Below are 24,359 nucleotides of genomic sequence, written 5' to 3' on the forward strand. Positions count from 1 at the left end.
TAGAATTTCTTTTGCCTGGTGACCATAGTGGGCCCATTTTCTCTGTCTGTCTTCTCAATTCTGAGGCACTTAGGATGAGACACTTTCAGGAGAGCCTGGAAAGGGTCATTCAAATTGTACGGACACAATCAGCTATCATCTTTCTGGTTCTGCACCGGGCTGAGCCTCCTTTACCTTCTCTGTGCTGCCACCACCACTCTCAATAGAGATTTTCTGTCTTTCAGGTCCCAGCTCTTACTGAATTAATCTTATTAAAATTCCATCTCTCCAGTTATTCAAACCAAAACCCTGGCATCATCTGTTATGGATGACTATCATGTCCCACCATCCAACCTGTAACCCAGCAGCAAATCCTGTGGCCTGTCATTTCAAGATACATCTAGAACCCAACAACTTCTCTCACCCTCCATTGCTACCATCTTAGTCCATGCCATCATCCTTTGTTGTCTGGGTTTTTGAAGTAGTCTCCTACCTGGTCTCCCTGCTTCTGTCTTTGCCTGCCTAGAGCTGATTTCCAATAAACAGTGAGCGTGTCCTTTGTAAAAGTTCAGGGAGATCATTTGCTCCTCTGCTCAGTACCTTCCAATGGTCTTTCATCTCCCCGAAAGAAGTTAAAGTCTCAAGAATGGCTATATGATCCTAAAGAGCTCACCTCCTTTTCCTATCTGACTCCATCAGGCACACCTTTCCCCCTTACTTTCTCTGCTCCAGCCAGAAAAAAAAGTGGCTGCAACCCCTGGGGTCCTCAAATACCACCAAGTATGCTTCCACCTCCAGGGCTCTCTCTCCCTGGAGTATTCCGGATGCCTTCTTTTGCCTCCAAGTTTTGGTTTAAATGTCAGCTTCTCAATTTGGTCCTTCAAGCAAACATTTAATTCAAAAATATAACCTCCTCCATCCTGGCATTCCTCATCTTCCTCCCCTGTTTCACTGTCCCCTATTGCATTTTGTCCTCCTAATACACTATGTATATATACTTGCTTAGTTTTCTCTCTCCCCATATTAGATGTGAACTCCACAAAGCTGGGGATTTTGTCTGTTTCTTACACTGTTATATCCCCATCAGCTAGTGTAGTGCTTGATGTAGTAGTTGTACCACAATATTTGCTGAGCACATTAATTAAATGAAAATATCATACCCACACAAAGGCTAGTATGGTTAATGTTCACAGCAGCAGTATTCATCATAGCCAAAAACTGAAACAACCCAAATATCCATCAACTGGTGAACAGATAAACCTAATGTGGTGTATTTATACAACAGAATACTGTTCAGCAATAAAAAGGAACCAAATACTGATTCTTGCTGCAACCTGGATGAGCCTCTAAAACATTATGCAGCTGGGCACAGTGGCTCACACCTGCAATCCCAGCACTTTGGGAGGTCAAGGCAGGCAGATCCCATGAGCTGGAGACCAGGCTGGTCAGCATGGCAAAACCCCATCTCTACTAAAAATACAAAAATTAGCTGGGTGTGGTGGTGCACACATGTAATCCCAGCTAGTAGGGAGGCTAAGGCATGAGAATCACTTGAACCAGGGAGGTGGAGTTTGCAGTGAGCCAAGATTGCACCAGTACACTCCAGCCTGGGTGACAGAGGGAAACTCTATCTCCAAATTAAAAAAAAAAAAAAGCTAAGTTAAAGAAGCCAAAAAATTATATATTAAACAATTCCGTATGTGAAACATCTAAAAAAGGCAGAAAATCCATAGAGGCAGAAGGCAGATTTGTGGTTGCCTGGAGCCAGGAGAAAGAGCAGGAGTGACTGAAAATGGGCATGAGGAAATTTTGGGGGATGATAGAAATGTTCTAAAACTGGATAGTAATGATGGTCACACAATTCTATAAGTTTATTACAAGTCATTGAATTGCACACTTAACAATGGTTGCATTTCATAATATATAAAGTATACCTCAATAAATCTGTTTATAAAAAGTTAATTTAAAAATTTGAAAGCCATTGTATTAGAAGGACTCTGTTAATGAGGCCAAGGCCACAGGCTCAAAGCCTTGGGAGCCAATGAGATTGCTTGGACTCTATTTTCATTTCTTTCATTCAATACATAGGTATGTATGAATCTCTAATCTAGGCCCCAGAAGAGCAGACATGACCCTGCCCTCCAGGAGTTTATAATCTAATTAGAAGTTAAAATGCACAGAAATAGTTACAGACAGAATATAGAATACCACATTAAGGACATGCTAGTAAAATCTGTGGTATTGGAGCAAAGATAGCTTTGAAGGGAAAAAACAGGAAGGAGAGCAGGATTTAAACAGAATCTTAAAGAACGAGTAGGAGAGAATAAGCAAGGTTGGACACTAAGGACTGCCTACAGGCTACCTCTTTATCCACCTTTCCCTCACATGTCACTGTCATAAGGGATGATGGAAAATACAGAACATATAGATGCATCATCAACTCAGGGATGTGTCCTACCAGCAGAATACTTGGCACAACATAGGTGCCTAGCCTGTGTCTAATGAATGAATTAATGAATAAAGGAATGAAAATGTAGCCTGAGACAAGCAGCATTTCAGGTAGATTGTGGATTAGCAGGAAGAGTTCACACCACACACACACACACACACACACACACACACACACACACACACACAGAGAGTAGCATCTGCAAAGTCACATCTTCCTTCCGGAGAAGGAGACAGAGTCAGTGCCCAGATGTACCTGAACAATATCTCTGCCTCTCATTTTCCAGCATTTCAGAATCCCCAATAATTCACTCTTGACTCCTTGCAATGCTCCTTTACCCAGGTGTTTTTAATGCCAAGTTTAGTCCAAGAACTGTGGCCAGAAGTCCATTTCCTCCCAAGTCACTTGTGTTATTTTTATATGGGAAGGCAACACATCAGCATATTATTACACATATCTCCCTAGGTCCTTTATGTGTATGTTTTTTCTTCTGACCTAAATAATAAGATTTCGATGGATAAGAACCATTATTTTTCTTCTATTGAATTATTCTTACAGAGTGGGAATGCTAAGTGATACATTTCCTTGTGAATAGAGTGAAATGTTTAATAAGTTCTCTGTAGATAAAAAGATGGAAAGATGGATGTGAAAGATTGAACAGATGAAAAAAATCCAGGAATGAATGTATCCTTAGTGATGATCTAAATCCTTTTCTGTATATCCTGGGTCTATTGTAGAACAAGAAGCAAGCACAGGCATTAGCATTCGAGGAGTCAGAAATGGAGTTTGGGTCCAGTAAACAGTGTCATCTGAGACAACTCCAGCAACTGAAGAAAAAATTGCTGGCCTTTCAACAAGAACAGGAGTTTCGCACAGAGGAGTTGCAGACTTCTTACTGTTCTCTCCTGCAGTATCAGTCCATCCTAGAGAAGCAGACTTCTGACCTGGTTCTTCTGCACCATCACTGCAAACTGAAAGAAGATGAGGTACAGACAGATTAACCATGGAAATACCCCACATTCTCAGGTACCCGCAGAAATCAGACCAAGCCCACTAGAAAGCAGACGCTGGACTTAGGAGAGCTTTGCAACTTCTCGAGCAGGTTTTATAAACCTTCCTTCTTTAATTCTTGATATTTTTGAAGCTGAGCAGAAGGAAACTAAACTGAATGGCATAACTGGGTGAGAGCTACAGTATTCATGCATGTGGAATATGTGGAGTGTGTACGCAGGCATGTGTGTGTGTGTGTAAGTCCATCTTCTCCATCCTATTACCATTGCAATTTAAATGCAAAAGACTGTAGGTCTCTGAGGGTTACAAAAGAGGTATAAGGTACATTAAATCCACCATTTTTAGAAAAATAAGGTCTTGATAACATATAAATTCCTGGCACCTACCCAGTAGATAAGATAACCAGACATTGAATGCAAGTCAATCATTGAGAGTACTAGATAATTTTTTCAGACTGAGGTTTTAGATCATATAGACTTCACTTAAGTATATTTAGGGCATTAATTCCCTTTCATGTTCCAGGGTGGTATTTTCTAAGCCAAAGAGTAGCATCCCTGTAGAATCCCAAGTAAATTCCAAGGACCCAAAGCTGCAGCACTAAAACCACTTGAGCGGTGCAACAAACCATGGGTTCTAAGTGATGGGACAGGCACACTCTTCCATCCTGGGGTTTCCCGTGGCATTTTTTTTCTTTAGATTTAAAGATAAAATTGCAAAGAGTTAAGTTTCTCTTGGAAGGACAGAGAAGAAAAAAAAATTCAAGGAGTGTTTTGGATGGTGCTGTTGCTTAAGGACTAACTTCAAGGACTTCAGGAGGGGCCTTAAAGACCATCGACTTTTTAAAGAGGAAATATGATCTAGTGAAAATTTGCTGAAAAGAACTGAGAGTGGGAGGAACAGAGAAAGGTTGTCCTAATCCTACAAATATAATCTGTGACTAAACCCGTGAGCACAAACATAGTTTTTTAAAAAGCTAGCACAGAGCTGTGTTAAAACTTACTGGTTCACGACAACTGAAACAAAACGTCCAGTCTGGATAGAGCAACCTTGAATGAGTTGGGATTCTATTTAGCTGCATGTAACAGGAAATAAATAAGATACTTTATTTCTCTGTCATGTGTAAAAAGGTCAGAGACAGGTGGTCTGTTGCTGTCATGGCAACTGCATGTGTCATCAGATACCTAAGGATCTATCCTTGGGTTCCACCATCATCAGCTCAAGGCTTCCATTCTCCAAGTCTCCTGAGGTGCCTGCTGGACCTCCAACCATCACATCCTTTCTTTTGAGACAAAGTCTCACTCTGTTGCCCAGGCTGGGGTGTAGTGGCGCAACTTCGGCTCACTGCAACCTCCGCCTCCCGAGTTCAAGTGATTCTCCTGTCTCAGCCTCCTGAGTGGCTAGGATTACAGGCACATGCCACCACACCAGGATAATTTTTGTATTTTTAGTAGATATGGGGTTTTACCATGTTGGCCAGGATGGTCTTCAACTCCTGACCTCGGGTGATCTGCCCATCTCAGCCTCCCAAAGTGCTGGGATTACAGGCGTGAGCCACCATGTCCAGCCACATCCTTGCTCCAAATAATCCAGATAAATGGCCAGGGGACCAGGTGACAAGGGTGGAAGGGAAAGACACATTCTCTTCCTTTTAAGGACACTTTCCAGAAGCCACAACACCTTTACTTAACTATTACTGACCAGAATTAGTCACATGGCAACAGCTACTTTCTAGGAAGCCTAGGAAATGTGGTGTTTTAGGAGGTGCATTGCTGCCCCCAGTAGAATCAAAGTTCTATTACTAAGGAAGAGTAGTAGAGTAGATATGGGACTTGGCAAATAACAGTCACTTAAGATCCCAAACTGGGAAAGCATTGAGAAAATCACTTTAGCATTCTGCCAAGTTCCCCCAATGTCTCACACAGCCTCATCAAACTTCTCTTTAAGGTTGGGTTCACTATGCAGCAGACTCTAAGACAAGGATATAAATACAAGTAACTAATTCTGGAGATGATTCCTGGAAGCACATGAGCAAGTGAGTCAAAGAAGAACAGGAAGCACATAAAGGACATCAGTATTGAGCAGACTGCTTGCTCAGTCCCTCTGGAGAATGCTTAGAGATAGTGTGGAACATGCCTCAGAGTGAACCCACCAACACACCCCAGTCATTGGTTGAGGGCTTCTCCTGAGGGCATTAACTCCCAAGACCTTCTAATCTACGCTGTCTTGCCTCTCTGACTGTAAGGGCTCCTGTGGTCAGAGAAGCCCTCGGGCAGAGTTGAATAAGCTTGCAGTGGGAATGGGGTTAGCTTGCAAAGAAATAGCAAGTGCCCAGGGGATATGGGCTGGCCACTGACAGCTTCAGTTACAATATTTGGATATAAAATATTCCTCTCCTCTTCTTCTTACATAGTGGACACCTTACACGAAGTTATCCTTTCCTAAGAAGAATCTCAAATGACAAGCAGCAATTATAATTAGCTTCAACTAATGGAATGTGTTCTATCAGCATTCTATGTTGGACTATTTGAACTAATATGAAGCCTTCCTTAATGACTCTTCTGCTTTTTACTCCTTCAACACGTAAAATTCAAGTCATACAATTTAGCACACTCAGCTACCTACAGCTGTTGACTCATTTTAAATCTTATCTCCCCAAGATTGTGAAAGTTTTAAATTCTTTGAAGGGTGAGCATATGTCTAATATATATATATCTCCTCTGCACTTAACACAATGCTCATGAGCTTTCAATAAATATGTCAGTTGGTTGACTACTTGCTGAGGAAGAAACGAAATCTAAATAAGGACTGTGCAAATCCCAGAGGAACTTTGGGTCAGGGTCCCCACCTGTCTCTTGGGAACTTTGCTGACCTGGTCCTGTGTGCAGGAGGAAGTCTACATTTTCTAAATTTGACCTCTAGAGAATGCCTAGGAAAGAAAGAATACTAGCATTTCAAGCCCTTAAAAAAATGGAGCTATACAAATTCATTACTATTAATCAACTAGCAAGTATCTATTGAGTTCCTACCACATGCTGGGCAGAATGGGAAATAAATATGGTCCCTGCCTTGAAGGAGCTTACCTCTAACTATGACCATCTTTTTTTATTTCTAATCATTAACATCTTGATACATACTGTAGCTTTCAGATCTGTGCAGCCTCTCTTCTGTTCATCTGGTCTTCTGGTTTAGATACAAGACTTCTCTGCAGGGAGTCTTACAACCACATCCTTTCCTCATTAGATGATTCCATGGGCTTATTATGGATTTATTCCTACACCTACAGGTGATTCTCTATGAGGAGGAAATGGGAAATCACCACAAGAGCACAGAGGAGAAGCTCCATTTGGCACAGGAGCAACTCGCCTTGGCTGGGGACAAGATCGCCTCCCTAGAAAGGAGCTTAAACCTCTACAGGGATAAATACCAGTCTTCCCTAAGCAACATCGAATTACTAGAATGCCAAGTGAAGATGTTGAAGGGGGAGCTCAGTGAGATCATCGGTCAGGTAGGACTTAAGCCATGCCATTCAGTCCAGGCAAGTGGACATGCTCCCAAGTGGTCCCCTCAGATAGTCCCAGCCTCTTCTACTGGAAACCCAAACCTTAACCCAGATATCACTTCCTGCCCTTGATTTTGTAGACCTCAGCTTTTGAAACTCCAGCTTTCACATCTCCTGAAAGATTGCTTCTTCACAATTTTGAGGCTCTTTAATTAATACAAAGAGCCACCACTTCAAATAAGGCCTAAAGAGAATTACCAAATAAGCTCCAGCCCGCAGTTCCCAGTGGGGTTGGCCAAGCCTCTGTTGAGATTGCATCACAGCTCATCTCCCTCTGCTCAACCCTGCTTCCTTCCTCTTCATTTCGCATATGTTAATACCAGCAGCTCTCCCTAACAAGGTCCAATCTTTTCTTGGTTCTCATGGGGTCCGGCAGGGGGCTCTACTAGACCACAGTACTCAGGAAAACCACAATTTCAGGATCAAATAGAAGGAAAAAGCTATGAAACATGGGAACTGATTTGTTTCTTTTTTAATTGCTGTTTTTAATTACACAAGCAATACAATTATTATAGGCTCTCTAGACAGAAGTACAGAGATTAAATATGAAAGTCTGCCTTAAACCTCTTCCCCATCATTCTCCTCTTCTTAATCACTTGAATCATGTGTTGAGAATCCGCTAGGGGCTTGTGCTATATACAGTTACATATACAAATGGACAGGAGGTTCTTTTTACCTAAGTGGTTACTTATCAATGTGGTTTTACAATTTACTTTTAAAATGCACATTTTTTTTTTTTTTTTTTTTTTTGAGACAGAGTCTTGCTCTGTTGCCAAGGCTGGAGTGCAGTGGTGTGATCTTGGCTCACTGTGGCCTCCTCCTACCAGGTTCAAGTGATTCTCCCAGCTCAGCCTCTAGAGTAGCTGAGACTACAGTTGCACACCACCTTGCCAAGCTAATTTTTGTATTTTTAGTAGAGACAGGTTTTCACCATGTTGGCCAGGTTGGTCTCGAACTCCTGACCTCATGTGATCCACCCACCTCAGGCTCCCAAAGTGCTGGGATTATAGGCATGAGCCACCGCACCCAGCCTAAAATGCACATCTTAGCAATTTAATTTACTTACTACCTTGTATTTGGTAGTATGGATGTACCACCTACTGACCTGTGTTTTTCTCTTTTACAAACAAGCTGTAATTAACTTCCTATTTCTGTTGGATAATTCTTGAAATGTGATTGCTGGATCAAAGGATATGCTTATTTTTATTGTTTAAAGATACTTCTCAGTTATATGCCAAAAAGGTTCTACCAGTTTACACTTTTACCAACAATAATTAAGAGAGTGCTTTTTCCCACACCCATCCACACTGTATGTTTTCATTCTTTTAAGATTGTGCTAAACCCTGATGGGTAGGGGGAAAATGTTCACTGGTTACAATTTTCGTATCCTTAGTTCTAATAGTTGCAGGTTGGATTCCCCAAGAAGCCAACTCTAGGACACAGTAGTGTGCAGGACATTTCTGGAAGAGCTCTTGGTATTAACATCTGTAAAAGGAAGGAGAGGAAACCAAGGTTGGGCAAAGGAAGAATCTGGGATGCAATCTCAACAAAGGCCTCCGCCAACCCCACAGAGCAGTGGGGCTGGATGAACCTTCAGAGCCTTGCTAAACTGAAGGGAAGGGAGCTGGCCTGTAAGCCTCTATGTTGATCAGTTATGGGATGTGCCTGGCCTTGGGCAAAGCAGTTTTCTTCAGCCCACACAATCCCCCAGAAAGGCAGTAAGTCCTTCATTGCCAAAGGGGATCTGGAAGGCCCAGCAGTCTCCACTACACTAATGAAGTATTGAGCACTATTCAAAAGCATATTGGTCATATGGATTTCTGTTTTATGAATTCCTTGTTAACCCATTTTTTACTGGGTTGTTAGTCTTTTTTGTATTGGTTTATAGGAGCTTCTTAATATATTACAGGTAATAATGCTTCATTACATATGTTGCAAATATTTTCTCCCAGTCTGTAACTTTTCATTTTACTTTATTAATGGTATTTTTCATTATACAGAAGATTTTAATTCTTTATAAAGAAGAAGTTGAATCCGTCACTCCTTCTTTATAAATTCTAGGTTTTATGTCTTGCTTAAAAAGGCCTTCACTACCCTCAAGATTGTAAAAGTTTATTGTATATTTTCTATTAGCACTTTTATGATTTGCACTTTTGTGTTTTTATCTTTAGTCCATCTGGAATGTATATATTAAATGTATAATGACACAAGCCTCTAGTTTTATTATTTAAATAGATCTCCAGTGGTCCCAAAACCATTTATTGAACATCCCAACCCTTCCACACTGATTCAGGTACCAGCTCACAAACCAATTCTTCTGTACCCAGGACCTTCTCTGGACTCTGTATTCTTTTTATCTTTCCGCTAGTTTCTGCTCCAGTGTCAGAGTTTTCTAGTGACCATAACTGGTAGCTTGTTTTAACAGATCTTTTTAGGACAGGTCCTCCTTTACTCTTCGACACTTTCCATTTTTTTCTTGGCCATTTTTTTATTTCTTCTCTTAATGAAATTTAGATTTATGTTGACTAACTTTCAAATTATGTATTAATTTGGGGAAAATTATCATGCCCTATGGAACATGACATATTTCTACTTTTATGCAAGTTTTCTTGTGTCCTTCAGTAAGATTTTGTACTTTTCTCTGTATATCTCACATATTTCTTGCTATGTTTATTCCTAAACATATTTCTGTGTTATTGGTTTTATAAATGGGATCTTTTATACATTTAATTTTATTAATGTTTTTTTGAAACAGAGTCTCACTCTGTCGCCCAGTCTGGAGTGCAGTGAGGCAGTCTCTGCTCATTGCAACCTCCGTGTTTCGGGTTGAAGCGATTCTTCTGCCTCAGCCTTCCCAGTAGCTGGTACTATAGGCGTGTGCTACCACAGCCAGCTAATTTTTGTATTTTTGCAGAGTCAGGGTTTCACCATGTTGGCCAGGCTTTGCTTAAACTCTTAACCTAAAGTGATCTGCCTACCTCAGCCTCCCAAGTGCTGGGATTATAGGTGTGAGCCACCATGCCCAGCTTAATTGTATTGATTATTACTGATATATAGGAAAACTCTCTTCTCCTGCCACCTTACCGAGCCCTTTTACCAGATTTTCACTTGACTGTCTTGGATTTTCTTAAATTGCTTTCCCTTTCAAAATTTACACAACTTGTTTTCCAACTTATCACATTGACCAGCATCTCTAGAGCAATGTAGAATTGTGGCGTCTTTGCTTTGGTCCTCACTTTAAAGGAAGTATTTCTAGTATTTCACTATTAAGTATAATGCCTGTTCTTGGCTTCTTTTTAATAGCCTTTTTCAAATTGTAAGTATAACTGTTTATATTTAGCTTATCAAGAATTGTTACTAGGAATGAATGTTGAATTTTATCAGATGTTTTTATTAGCATCTACCCTTCAATGAAGCAGATTACGTGAATAGATTTTCATATATCGAACAATTATGTTCCTGGAATAGATCCTACTTGATCATAATATATTATGAATAATTTTAATATGTTTTACTACATTTGTTAAAAGTTTATTTTTGGCATCCATTTTCAGAAACGAGATTAGTTTGTTGGCTTAAATTTTTGTACTTTCCTCGCATATTGGTGTCTGGATTATGCCATTCTAATATAATGAGTTGGAAAGATTTTTACCTTCTTTTAAATCTCTGAAACTGTTTATATTACATAGGAAATATCTATTTCTTTAATATTACAAATAAACCCAACTGTTTCTCATTACTGTGCTCGGCAGTCCCTTCATCTCTTCTGCATTCTTGGAGTTTTCCTTTTGCTGTAAATAATTCCTTCTTAATTCTTTCAGAAACAATTGTTGGTGGCAGAATTTCTCAATATTTCCGTGTCTGAACAAGGTTTTTTCTGTCATCATCCTTGAATGCTAGTTTGGCTGGATATACAAACTTTCAATAGCACCTTCCCTTAAGTCTTCGAAGATACTGCCGCATTTCCTTGTACCACCCAGTATTAAAGATGCATTGTTAGATGTCAATATATTTCTCATTTTTTGTAGATTACCTGTTTTATCTCTTTAAACACTGGAGGTTTTTAGGCTCAGGGTGTTTTAGTTTATTTCTTAAGCCACTCAACACTTCACTAACCCTTTTAGTCTGAAGATCTACATTTTTCTTCACTTCAGAGAATCTTTCTCCTATTCCTTTTAAATTAATTTCCATTTTTCATCCCATAGTATTAAGAGCATATTGAAACCTGTAGATATCTTCTTCCTTGTTAGCTTTGCTGTTGTGTTTTCCAGTCATTTGCCCCCACAGACTTTGCATTATCTACATGAACGTTATTTACAGTCTGTTTTGGATTTCTGCCTGGTCTTCCTGCAGCTTGCTCATGGGAGGCTTCCGTGCTCAGTGAACATGAACTACTCCTAACTTTGCCTGAAAAAGCCCGGTTAGGGAAACAAGTTTAATGGGGAAAGGATCTACCATCCAAACTAGAATGCTTTGCTCTTTTTTTTTTTCACCATTTATATCAATTTACCCCCTTATGAATGCAAACCAATAAGAGGGCAGCAACATTCATGCATGATTTCAAATGATCTAGGGAAAGACATTTAAAACAAACAAACAAACACGGTTATAGGAAAACAGCCATACTCATGTTGATGACAGTGTTCAGTGGTACAATTTATTTGAAGGACAATAGTACAATATCCAAGTTTAAATATGATCTGGCAGTCCTACTGCTATGAATTTAATGGACATAATTACCAGAATAAATACTCAAAGATTTATATGCAAAAGCATTCCTTTCAGCTTTGTTTCAGAAAAAAAAAATGTGGAAACAACCTATATTCTCATCAGTAGGAAACCAGATCAACACATTTAAAAGCAATTTAAAAGAACAAGATAGAAGCACATGTACTACCATTGACAAATCTCTAACACATCTTGCTGAGTAAATAAATTTTTTTATGTATTAAAAAGCCAACATAATTTATATTGTACAGATTCATTTATATTATGTAAATATAGTATAAAGTTCTAGAGGAATATGCACAGACTATCATCTCTGGAAAGTAGAGAGAGAATGAAATTAGAAGTGATGGTCAAAGAAAAATTCAAATTTACCTGTAGTGTTACAATGTTTTAGAGATACAATATAAATATAATTACTTATGTAATTTGAGATTCATTTTAAAAGAGGAGTAAGACAGATCAACAAGTAACAATACGAAAACTATCATAAATAAATTGTCAAGTGAAAACATGATGTTTAAATACTATATGAAAGACTCATTTGTTGGCCGAGTATGGTGGCTCTTGCCTGTAATCCCAGCACTTTGGAAGGCTGAGGTGGGTGAATCACCTGAGCTTAGGAGTTCAAGACCAGCCTGGCCAACATGGTGAAACCCTGTCTCTAGTAAAAATACAAAAAATTAGCCAGGTATGGTGGTGCATGCCTGTAATTCCAGCTACTTGGGAGGCTGAGGCAGGGGAATTGCTTGAATCCAGGAGGTGGACATTGCAATGAGCCAAGATAGCACCACTGCACTCCAGCCTGGACGACAGAGTGAGACTCTGTCTCAGAAAAGAAAAGCCTCATTTGTAAGAAAAAAAGTGAGAATTATATGCATATCCGTATATGCATATACAAATATGCATAAAATATTTCTGAATGATATCCAAAAAGCTGGTAACATGGATTGTCATCGAGAAGGGGACCTGAGTCATAGTTAGGATGTAGGAAGACTTACCTTTCAGGGTGTACTCTTGTGAACCATTTGGACTTTTTACCGTGTATATGCACTAGTTAATATTTTTTCTTTTGTTAAGGAAACCATGATTTCCATATATGAACATAGACCTTTACAATATAGGTCTAGAGATTTTCCATGCTCATGGAATTCTGAAGTAACTCACAAACTATAAACAAAACCAACTCATTATTTTTCAAATCTCCCAGGACTCTGAGAACAAAGGTGATCATTCAAAGGTGTGGATATACACTTCTCCTTGCATGATTCAAGAGCATCGGGAGACCCTGAAACGATTGTCTGAAGTCTGGCAAAAAGTCTCTGAACAGGATGATCTCATTCAAGAACTTCGAAATAAGCTGGCCTGCAGTAATGCTTTGGTAAGTGCCTTCTTCTAGAACATGTCTCTGAGAGACCCACAGTCAAGACATGGGAAAAGAAAGGAGGGATGAAGAGTCACCTAAATTAATCTTTTTCACCAAGAATCCTCAAATGTGTTATATGTACTTACCCCACCTTTGTCCATATTCTCCATGATATGCATCTCCCCACCCACATAGTTTGAGATAAAGAATCAAAATCTCACACAACAACCTAAATGCCCACCAGTGGGGAAATGATTAACGAGATTAAGAGAAATAATTAAAGAGATATTCCTATTGTGGAATAATATGCAGCCAGTAAAAAGGACTAAGCACATCTGTAAGAGCTGCATGGAAGTAGGTTTGTGACTTATTGTCGAGACTAAGTTGCAGAGTCCCATATATAGTTCAGTTCTACTTTTGTTTTATCTCTGATCATAATGCTAATATGTAAGTACAAACTAAATTTTCAATACTGTCCTCTCCCTTAGTGGAAGTGAGAGAGGGGAGAATAAGTGAAGAGGGGGTTTCAGTTTTCCATGCTTGGGTTTTGTTTGAATTATTTTCAACAAATTCAAAAAAGCATAAAATTAAAACCAAAATTTCATGTTTTTTAATTTTTGAAAAAAAAAAAGTATACACACAGTCACATACTCGTCATAAGGAAAAATTCAGATTATTTCTTATTTCTTCTTTAATTCTCAAACTTTGTATCCTGTCCTCTGGATAGATAGGTACATCTCTCCATCACAGCCCCTGAAGAACCTTCTTCTGCCTCATCAAATGGACCACATAGAGGTTTAGGGGAGAGTGCACATGTGGGCATTGATGAACTTGAGACAAATCACATATGCCTTAGAGAACCTTGATTTAAGATGGGGAGCTTAATTCCTTCTCCCTGCCTATCCCACAAGGAGTGCCTGATGAATTGTATAATTCTACAACAAACTTATGCTGCAGAAAGGAACACTCTGAAATAATAGTCATCGTAACAAGCATGTTCCATTGATCATCCAGCATAACTGACCTAAGCTTATTTGCAGGTTCTGGAGCGTGAAGAGGCTTTGATAAAACTTCTGGCAGACTTTGCTTCCTATACAGCCACCCACAGATACCCTCCTAGCTCCTCAGAAGAGTGTGAAGACATCAAAAAGGTGGGAGAAATTTGCTGATCTGTGTCTACTGGGATCAGGCTGAGCTGGGTTTTGATTCTGGACTTTGCTACTTATTTTTTATTTTTATATGATAGTTTATATTTTATTTTACAAATAAAATATACACTGTTATAAAATATATACTGTTACATATTAAAAATAAAATATATACTATTATATATTTTATTTTATAAAACATATATTTTATTTTGTAAATAAAATATATAAAATTATACTGTGTATAATATATGCCAAACCCCAAAGACAGGCAGCATTCAATTTTGGAATTGCACCTATCTCTTCTAACAGTGCTTAAGCAACACAATACTTTTGTTGCCTTGCTAGATTCAAAAGGACCATCCAGCCTGCCAGTGTCTGGCTAGAGTTGAAAAGTAGCTAATTTAGAAAAGATTATTAATCCAAATTCATTCCCCCTGCTTTTTTTTTTTTTTTTTTTGAGAACTCGCTGTTTGCAAAATTCAAAGCAGTATCAAAAGTTGATTCTAGTAAGAAATAAGCAGTTAAACCATGTAAACAAATAGCAAGAATTGATCGGCCAGGTGTGGTGGCTCATGCCAGTAACCCTAGCACTTTGGGAATCCAAGACTGGCAGATCACTTGAGGTCAGGAGTTCGAGACCCACCTGGCCAACATAGAGAAACCCCATCTCTACTAAAAATACAAAAATTAGCCAGGTGTGGTGGCACATGCCTGTAGTCCCAGCTACTAGGGAGGCTGAGGCAGGAGAATCATTTGAACCCAGGAGGTCAAGGTTGCAGGGATATGAGATCATGCCACTGCACTCCAGCCTGGGCCACAGAGTGAGACTCCATCTCAAAAAAAAATAGATGAACCAGGATTAAAACACGGCCAGGTGTCCTCCTAGGTGAGATCCTGTTAAGTCAGTCCTGAATGAACTTGCTACCTGGCAAAGCCAGCCACAGGAGGCCACACTGGGCAGGTGCTGGCATGCCTGCACGCACCAAGACTGATGCCGACATGGGGGCAAAGCGGGGTCGCAGAGGGAGTAAACAACACATCAGCTCCCCAAGGGCTTCTCTAGTTGGGGAGGAGGAGACTCTCCTCTTTCCAGGACTTTTCAATCCCAGGAAGTTGGATGAACAAGGGATCAATATTGAACTTTGTAGTTCTTCCTTGGACATCTGTCAATATTTATTTTAAAGATCAGTTTCATGTTATTCACATCCTGACCTAGAGCAAAAAAATTTCATAAGACTCCATTTTTTTTTTTTTAATGAAACTAACTTCCCCAAGAAGCAGAATGCACCTCCCCCTGCTGTGTTATATTTCCTTTCCAAAGCCTTCATGCTCCCTGGGGCACCATCAGGAACGAGAGCCACTCGTCAGCTTTTTCCAGCAGGCCTCTCCTCCCCTCGGCCAGTATGGCACAGTGTGGGGCTTCAAGTCCCTGCAGTGCCCACTCCTGGGTCCTGCAGCGCCCACTCCTGGGTCCTGCAGCGGCTGCGTTGAATCTCTCTAGCTGTCACCTCCTGGCGTCATGCTGCTGCCCTCCCTCCTGGCAGCTCTGAAATCACACAAATAACTCTCCCCAACATCCCTGATGCCCAGGCAATGAATTGCTCCTCCTCAGTCACGTGTTCCTGCCTTCTCTTGGTGAGGAAGGCATTGCCCTCTCCTTCAGGGTAGAAGCCAAAGGTCTTACAGAACGACCCCAAGCCCCACGTGATGTGACCACCTAGCTCCTCACCTCATCTCCTCCTGCTCTCCCCATCTCCTGCTCCATGCCAGCTGCGCTTATCTCTTCCATGTTCCCTCCACAGACCGTGTCCCTGGCTAGTCTCCCTGCCTGAAAGCTCACCTCCAGCAAGTCTTAGCTCAGAGGCCACCTTCACAGGGAGGCCAGCTTATGCTCCTACTTAAAATTCCAACATGCGCCTCCCCCGCCCATGCCCCTCTATTCCCCTTAGCTCTTCTGTTTCCCCCATAGTACTTAACAACTGTTAATATTTTCTATAAGTCCCTACTTATCATGCTCTTCATCTCACCCCACAAGGTCAGCTCTGTGGGGACAAGGATTTGTCTATGTCCTTTGCTCCACATTATTTGCTTGGAAAATATTAATAGACCCATGCCTAACACCCAGGACAGTGCTGGGCACACAGTAGATACTCCATAAACAACTGTCTATCTCAGGGAGGAAGGGATGGTACTTTTATGCATGTTCCATGTGAGCCTGAGAAATCTACAATATCCTTTTGTTTTAGTCCCTTTTTCAAAAAAAATTTTAATTGGGATATTCACAAGGTTGGGCAATCATCACCACTACCTAATTCCAGAACATTTGTGTCACCCCAGAAGAAGCCCTATGCCCATTAGCAATCACTCTGCACACCCATCCCCTGGCCCCCAGCAACCATTACTATTCTGCCCTACTGACTGTTGCGTGTGGACACTGGGCATTTTAGAAAGCATTCTCCATTCTCCCCCACCTCCTCATCCTGCCCTGTTCTTTGGTCTGCTAGATCCTGAAGCACTTGCAGGAGCAGAAAGACAGCCAGTGCCTGCACGTGGAGGAGTACCAGAACCTGGTGAAGGACCTGCGCATGGAACTAGAGGCCGTGTCGGAACAGAAGAAAAACATCATGAAAGGTAAACCGGGGCTGCCGGCTGTAGTGGTAGGGGAGCCATAAGGAAGCCCAGCCCTCCCCTGAGCATAGCACTCTCTCCCGCCCCGTGGTAGACATGATGAAGCTGGAGCTGGACCTGCATGGGCTACGAGAGGAGACATCTGCCCACATCGAGAGGAAGGATAAGGACCTCGCCATCCTGCAGTGCCGCCTGCAGGAGCTGCAGCTGCAGTTCGCGGAGACCCAAAAGCTCGCTTTGAAGAAAGACAAGGTAAAGTGAGGAGCTCTAGTTGGAGGCAGCTGTGAGGCCATGCCCTGGCAAGAACCAGTTCTGCCTTCACCCGTGGTGATTGCTTCGGGAGCCTCAACACAAGCACAATGAGACTGTGGGCTCTTCAGGCCCGGGCGCAATTCTCAGCGTTGTTTTGGTATTTCTCATCACACGTAATAAATGAATCTGATTACGCAGGGACCATAACAGAGGCACTGACTTTTCCCAAGCCCTGCAAGGTAGCAAGAGCATTTGGGACACACTTACTTGCACTGTTCCCTTATACTCTTTTTATGCTTGATAGTGGAAGGAAATGATATAAAATAACAGGTAGCCTTATTGAGAATTTCAAGTGAATTTCACTTTTGAAATTACAAACATCTGGCTGGGCCCAGTGGCTCACGCCTGTAATTCCAGCACTTTAGGAGGCCGACGTGGGGAGATCTCTTGAGCCCAGGAGTTTGAGACTAGCCTGGGCAACATGATGAGACCCTGACTCTACAAAAAATACAAAGTACCTGGGCGTGGTGGCATATGCCTGTAGTCCCAGTTACTTGGGAGGCTGAAGCCAGAGGATCACTTGAGCCCAGGAGGTGGAGGCTGCAGTGAGTCGTGATCATGCTGTGCACTTCAGCCTGGACACTAGAATGAGACCCTGTCTCAAAAAACAAAAACAAAACACAAAACAAAAAATTACAAATATCTTATGAATATGTAAATAGGCAGTTTGACAATATTAATGGAGCTGTGCCCTAAAAGAACTGTTGCTGCCAACATAAATCAAGTTCCTGGAAAAGTCTAGAAATGGAACCAAGAACAGAAAGCTCGTGAAACCAATGCAAACTTTTGTAATCAGTACTATTCCAACTCTGAACTTCCGTCAGAGCTATTAAAAATAATCCAGGGCCAGGCGTGGTGGCTCACGCCTGTAATCCCAGCACTTTAGGAGGCCGAGGCGGGTGGATCACGAGGTCAAGAGATCAAGACCATCCTGGTCGATATGGTGAAACCCCATCTCTACTAAAAATACAAAAAATTAGCTGGGCATGGTGGTGCATGCCTGTAATCCCAGCTACTCAGGAGGCTGAGGCAGGAGAATTGCCTGAACCCAGGAGGCGGAGGTTGCAGTGAGCCGAGATCACACCATTGCACTCCAGCCCGGGTAACAAGAGCGAAACTCCATCTCAAAAAAATAATAATAATAATAATCCAGTTGAGGCCTGGGCGCAGTGGCTCACGCTTTTAATCCCAGCATTTTGGGAGGCTGAGGTGGGTGGATCCCTTGAGGTTAGGAGTTACAGACCAGCCTGACCAACATGGTGAAACCCCATCTCTACTAAAAAAAAAAAATTACAAAATTAGCCGGGCATGGTGGTGCACACCTGTAATCCCAGCTACTTGGGAGGCTGAGGCAAGAGAATGGCTTGAAGCCAGGAGGAGAGGTTGCAGTGAGCTGAGATTGCCCCACTGCCCTCCAGCCTGGACAACAAGAACAAAACTCAGTCTCAAATAAAGAGAAGAAGAATCCAGCTGATAGATTGGCTGGTCATGAAAACCTCCTGTTTCAAGGCACAGAGGAGATATGCCCATCAAAACAGAGGCATTTGGAGAGACAATGACAAGGAACGGAGTCTGGGTAAACAGCCTCGAGTCATTCATATATTCACTCCACAAATATTTTCGAGCCCTAAGATATGCCAAGCACTGTCCTTGATGCTAAGAATATGTAAAACCTGCAACATCTCTCCTCTCATGGAGCTTACACTCCTGTGTGGGGAGATAGCCAGTAAACAAAATAAATACATAATACTGACATATCCATGTCAGACACTGATAAATCCCTCAAACGGCTTGGTGGCTGTTTTATACAGGATGGTCAGAGAAGTCTTTTCTGATAAGGTGACATTTGGGCAGAGATTTGAAGGAAGTGAGGGAGCCACCCAGGCAGAGGTCTTCAGGAAGAATATTCCAAGCAGAGGGAACAGCAAGTGCAAAGGTCCTAAGGTGGAGTCTGCTTGGAGTATTCTAGGAGATCAGTGGAAGCAGAGAGGGGTGGGGGTGGCAAGGGGTGAAGTCAGACAGGTAGCCTAGGACCAGACCATGGGGTGATTGTAAGAACTTCCTCTTTTTTCTAAGAGATGGAAACCAGTGGAGGATTTTGAGCTGAGGCAAAAGATCTGACTTGCACTTTTAAGACCCCCCTCTCTAGCTGGACACAGTGGCTCATGCCTGTGATCTCAGAACTTTGCAAAGCCAAGGTAGGAGGATCACTTGAGCTCAGGAGACTGAGACCAGCCTGGGCAACATGGTGAGACCCCATCTCTGCAAAAAAAAAAATTTTTTTTATTTATTTGCAAAAAATTTTTAAACTAGCTGAGTGTGGTGGCACACGCCTGTAGTCCCAGCTACTCAGGATGTTGCAGTGGTCGTTATCCATATGGTCTGTAGCAACCTCAAATCTTGCCTCCTCAGAAGAAAGAATTTGACTGAGGGGCATTAGGCAGAAGGAGAGACTGAGGCACGTTTTAGAGCAGGGAGGAGTGAACGTTTTTTAAAAGCCTTAGAGTGGTAATGAAAGGAAGGAAAGTACACTTGAAAGAGGGTGAAGCGGGTGGCTTGAGAGACCAAGTGTGCCATTTGACCTCTTGACTTGGGGTTTTATAACGTGGCCTACTTCTGGGGTCCTGCATTACTTCTCACCACTCTCCCAACTCCTGAGATCTTACCAGGAATCCGCTGATCCCAGTGTCAGGTGTTTTCTAACTATTCGGAGACTGCCGTTCCCTGGCACCAGCTGTGACCAATTATTACTTTAGAGAGACAATTAACAACGTCCTGACCATCACCTGATGGTTGCCCGACAACCCTGGTGTATGTGGCAGAGGAGCCCTCTCCTGCCCTGCTCACACCTGACCAGCCACCTGCTGTAACAGGGAGGCTCAGGTGGTAGGATCGCTTGAGCCTAGGAGATCATGGTTGCATTGAGCTATGATCGTACCACTGCACTCCAGCCTGAGCAACAGAGTGAGACACTGCCTCAAAAACTAAAACTAAACTCAACTAAAATAATAAAAGGCTGGGCGCGGTGGCTCACACCTGTAATCCCAACACTTTGGGAGGCCGAGGCAGGTGGATCACTTGAAGTTGGGAATTTGAGACCAGCCTGGCCAACATGGTGAGACCCCATCTCTACTATAAAATACAAATACTAGCTGGGCGTGGTGGCAGACACCTGCCATCCCAACTACTTGGGAGGCTGAGGCCAGAGAATCACTTGAACCTGGGAGGTTGCAGTGAGCCAAGATCGTGCCACTGCACTCCAGTCTGGGTGAGCAAGAGAGACTCCATCTCAAAAATAATAATAATAAAGACTCCCTCTCTCGACTACGTGGAGAATAGCCTGAGGGGAACAGGAGGGGAGGCAGAAAGGTTCGTGCAATGTCCAGGCAGGGGGTGCCGCTGGCTTGGATGAGGGCTTGAGACAACCTCTCACTGCCTTCACCCACCGCCGCTCAGACCTGTCTCAGCATTTGCACTTTGCTCTCTTCAGTTCCTCCAAGAAAAAGATGAAATGCTGTGCGAGCTGGAGAAGAAACTGGCACAGGTTCAGAACTGCCTCCTGAAAAAGGAAAAGGAGCTGGAGAAGCAGCAGTGCATGACCACGGAACTTGAAATGATCGTCAAGGAGGCTAAGCAGGACAAGTCCAAGGAGGTGCAGTGCAAGGCCCTGCAGACAGAGGTCCAGAAGATGAAGAACAGTCTCGAAGAGGCCAAGCAGCAGCAGAGGCTGGCTGGTGAGGCCCCCACAGGTGCTGTCCCCGTCACACTTTTCTTGGGGCTAGAACAGCCACCTTCTCTCTCCCAGTGGCCACCTCCCCTCCCCCTCCTCCAATGACTCACTGCAGACCTTCTCAGGGCCTCATCCAGTACTTCACAGCAGTGGCCACCACCCTCTTGAATTCTGTCACCCACTCCCAAACTTGCCTGCTCTCTGGAGTCACCCCACCTCCCCCACCATTCTCCCAGCAGTCTGCCTGAAGACCCTGCCTTCCTGGCCACGGGAAGGCAGGGCTCTGTCCTTTACACCACATTCCTCTCCAGCTTCTCCAGGCCCTCATCACACAATTCACTTCTCCCTTCCCTAGCTTTTTATTCCCTTTCTCCTTCTTGCCCCCAAATACATTCTATGCGGCGTGCACTGTGGATGATGTCCTTGTCCCTCCACAGAGCCTGCTTTCTCAGAGGTCACCAATCATTTCTTGCTTTGGGTACAGGGTTTCTCTGGGGGCAATGAAAATGTTCTGGAATTAGATATTGGTGATGGTTGCATGACTTTTTGAGTATTTAAAAAACCCACTAAATTGTACACTTTAAAAGGATAAATTTGCCAGGCATGGTGGCTCATACCTATAATCTCAGCACTTTGTGAGGCGGAGGTGGGCAGATTACTTGAGCCGAGGAGTTCAAGACCAGCCTGGGCAACATGGCAAAACTTCATCTCTACAAAACATACAAAAATTAGCCAGGCATGGTGGCGTGCACCTGTAGTCCCAGCTACTTGGGAGACTGAGGTGGGAGGATCACTTGAGCCTAAGAAGTCAAGGTTACAGTGAGCTGAGATCATGCCAGTGCACTCCAGACTGGGCAATACAGTGAGACTCTGTCTCATAAAAAAGAAGAGGGGGAGGCTAAATTTATGTTATATGAATTATTTATCAGTTTATAAGATAAGATCCAAGCCTGGCTTTCTTCCTCACCTTCCCTTAGTGCTGTGTTCCTTGATGCTGTTGGCTACTCACACCTCAAAGCTTGTTTCTCAGCTTTGGAGACATCACGGTCCCTCCCACAAACCTCCCCATTGTTTTCTTTTCTCTCCTGCTCTGATTGTAGTCATCCAGAGACTCTCCTTCCTCTCTTATTCATTCTTCAGTGAGCTCCCTCCTCTGTAGCTCCCTTTCTCTATAGGTAACTCCAAAACTTGGAGCCTCAGTGCTAACTTTGTAGCTGCCTTCGCCTCTTACCCAGTGGAGGTAAAGGTGTGGACTTGAAGAATATTGCTCGAAGTTTTTTTTCCATTCTAATGCATTCCAATTTTCCTGAAGCACTTTTTTTTTATGACAGATTCCTGCTGAAGAACCCACTAAACCACATCTAAGCATTTTTCTTAGGCTTTCAAAGTCCTCCAAAGCCCCGCCATCCATCCACTTACTCAACTCTATCACGCACCATTCCTCCCCACTTCCCTTTCCAGTCAAACTGATGTCTTCTACCCTCCCACACACCTTCCCCATTCCCCCCACCAGGCATCTGCTCTAACAGTCCCCACTCCTGGAATTCCCTTCCTCCTCCTTCTACATCTCAGCTTCTCTTCCTCTGCTCATCCATCTCCAAGTGTTCTAAGCCACGTTGATCTCTCTTCTGAGGCCAGTCGGTGCTAGTGTAACATGACAGTGTTCTCTAGGACGGTGGGTCAGCAAGCCTCCCTCGGCAGTCTCTAAACTCCAGGAGAGTCAGGATTTGTTCCTAACGGCAGGATGAGTCACACAGGAGGTACTGAGAAATTTCTACCAATTTGTTTAATTTTAGTCCAGAAGGTGTCCACAGCTGAGGAGTAGACAAAGACAGATAATTTAACAGAGCTCTTTAGGACTGATTGTGAAATGGAGAGAAATGAGGACAGACTGGGAACTGAAGTAGGGCACAAAATGAAAGGAAAAACTGTTCAGCCAGGCTGATAGGAGTGTGATCTTCATACACCCTCCCGTCTCACATGGCCATCTCCCGGCTTCTGTAGCTCAGCAAGCAGCCCAGTGCAAAGAAGCAGTGGCGCTGGCAGGCAGTAACCTGGAGGACGCCCAGAGGAAACTGCAGAACTCCCTCCTCCTGGACAAGCAGAAGGCAGACACCATCCAGAAACTACAGCGAGAACTTCAGAAGCTGCAGAAGGAGTCCTCGATGGCTGAGAAGGAACAAACCTCCAACAGGTGCCCAGGCTCACCTCCAGAGAGAGGTTCTGTCCCTCTTGAGCAGCTGCCCAGGAGTTGGAGACCAAGGACTTCCCATGGGGTCAGCTCCACGGTCTGCCCACATGGGCACTGAAGTCTGTCCTCCTGTGGCTGTTATTTTGCTTTAGAAAACGGGTGGAGGAGTTGTCATCAGAACTCTCTGAAGCCCTGAGGAAGCTCGAAAATTCAGACAAGGAAAAGAGGCAGCTTCAGAAGACAGTGGATGAGCAGGATGTGAAAATGAATGACATGCTTGATCGTATCAAGCTCATTCAGCACCAGGTATGACGGGCAGGTAGACGGCCCATTCAAGCACTTGCTCTGCTTAAGATAAAACACAGGTCAGGAGCAGTGGCTCATGCCTGTAATCCCACCTCTTTGGGAGACCAAGGCAGGCAGATCACAGGGATTCCATACCAGCCTGGGCAACATAGCAAGACCCTGCCTTACCAAAAATATACAAACATGATCAGGGCATAATGGTACATGTCTGTAGTCCCAGCTACTTGAAAGGCTGAGGTAGGAGGATCCCTTGAGACTGGGAGACTGAGGCTTCAGTGAGCTATGATTGCACAACTGCACTACAGCCTAGATGAAAGAGTGAGACCCTGTCTCAAAGAAAAAGCCTGGGCATGATGACTCACACCTATAATCCTAGCACTTTGGGAGGCAGAGGTGGGTGGATCACCTGAGGTCAGGAGTTTGAGACCAGCCTGGCCAACATGGTGAAACCCAGTCTCTACTAAAAAAAAAAAAAAAAAATTTGCCAGATGTGTTGGTATGTGCCTATAATCCCAGCTACTCGGGAGGTGGAGGCAGGAGAATCTCTTGAACTTGGGAGGCAGGAGATCTCACCATTGCACTCCAGCCTGGGCAACAAGAGCGAAACTTCATCTCAGAAAAAAAGAAAAAGATTAAATATATCAGTCATTATCTGGGAAAACACCACCACCACCAGTCCTTGCAAATTAATTGTCCAGAACTGTGTTAGCATGCTAAGCCAGCCACTCAGCACCAGCTCCCATTGCAAGAAGCATTTTCAAGGGTTAATCTTAAAATTAATCAAACAACAATGTTGTTCTTTCTAGGATTCAAAGGCTATTTTTATCAGTCAATTTATTTATTTTTTAAATAGTGCCCAGCAGCAGGAGATATTGTCAGTTTAAAGTCTTTGATCTCTGAATTACTCTTTTGTGTTCTTCTAAGATTTTTTAAACTTTATTCAAAAAAGTTT

At 42.9% G+C, this 24,359-nt stretch overlaps 1 protein-coding gene across 1 annotated transcript in view; it reads left to right on the forward strand.

The window, feature by feature from the left end:
• Positions 1–24,359, forward strand: part of PMFBP1 (polyamine modulated factor 1 binding protein 1) — a 61,284-nt gene that overhangs the window by 23,889 nt on the left and 13,036 nt on the right. Inside the window, 9 exon segments of the mRNA XM_021672528.2 lie at positions 3,166–3,414; positions 6,723–6,944; positions 12,934–13,104; positions 14,130–14,240; positions 16,745–16,871; positions 16,963–17,120; positions 20,671–20,914; positions 22,915–23,104; positions 23,254–23,407. Of these exon segments, the coding sequence (XP_021528203.2) occupies positions 3,166–3,414; positions 6,723–6,944; positions 12,934–13,104; positions 14,130–14,240; positions 16,745–16,871; positions 16,963–17,120; positions 20,671–20,914; positions 22,915–23,104; positions 23,254–23,407 (1,626 nt within the window).

Source organism: Aotus nancymaae, unplaced genomic scaffold (assembly GCF_030222135.1).
Source record: "Aotus nancymaae isolate 86718 unplaced genomic scaffold, 86718_ANA_hifiasm-v0.15.2.pri h1tg000030l, whole genome shotgun sequence".
NCBI classification, from domain to species: Eukaryota; Metazoa; Chordata; class Mammalia; order Primates; family Aotidae; genus Aotus; species Aotus nancymaae.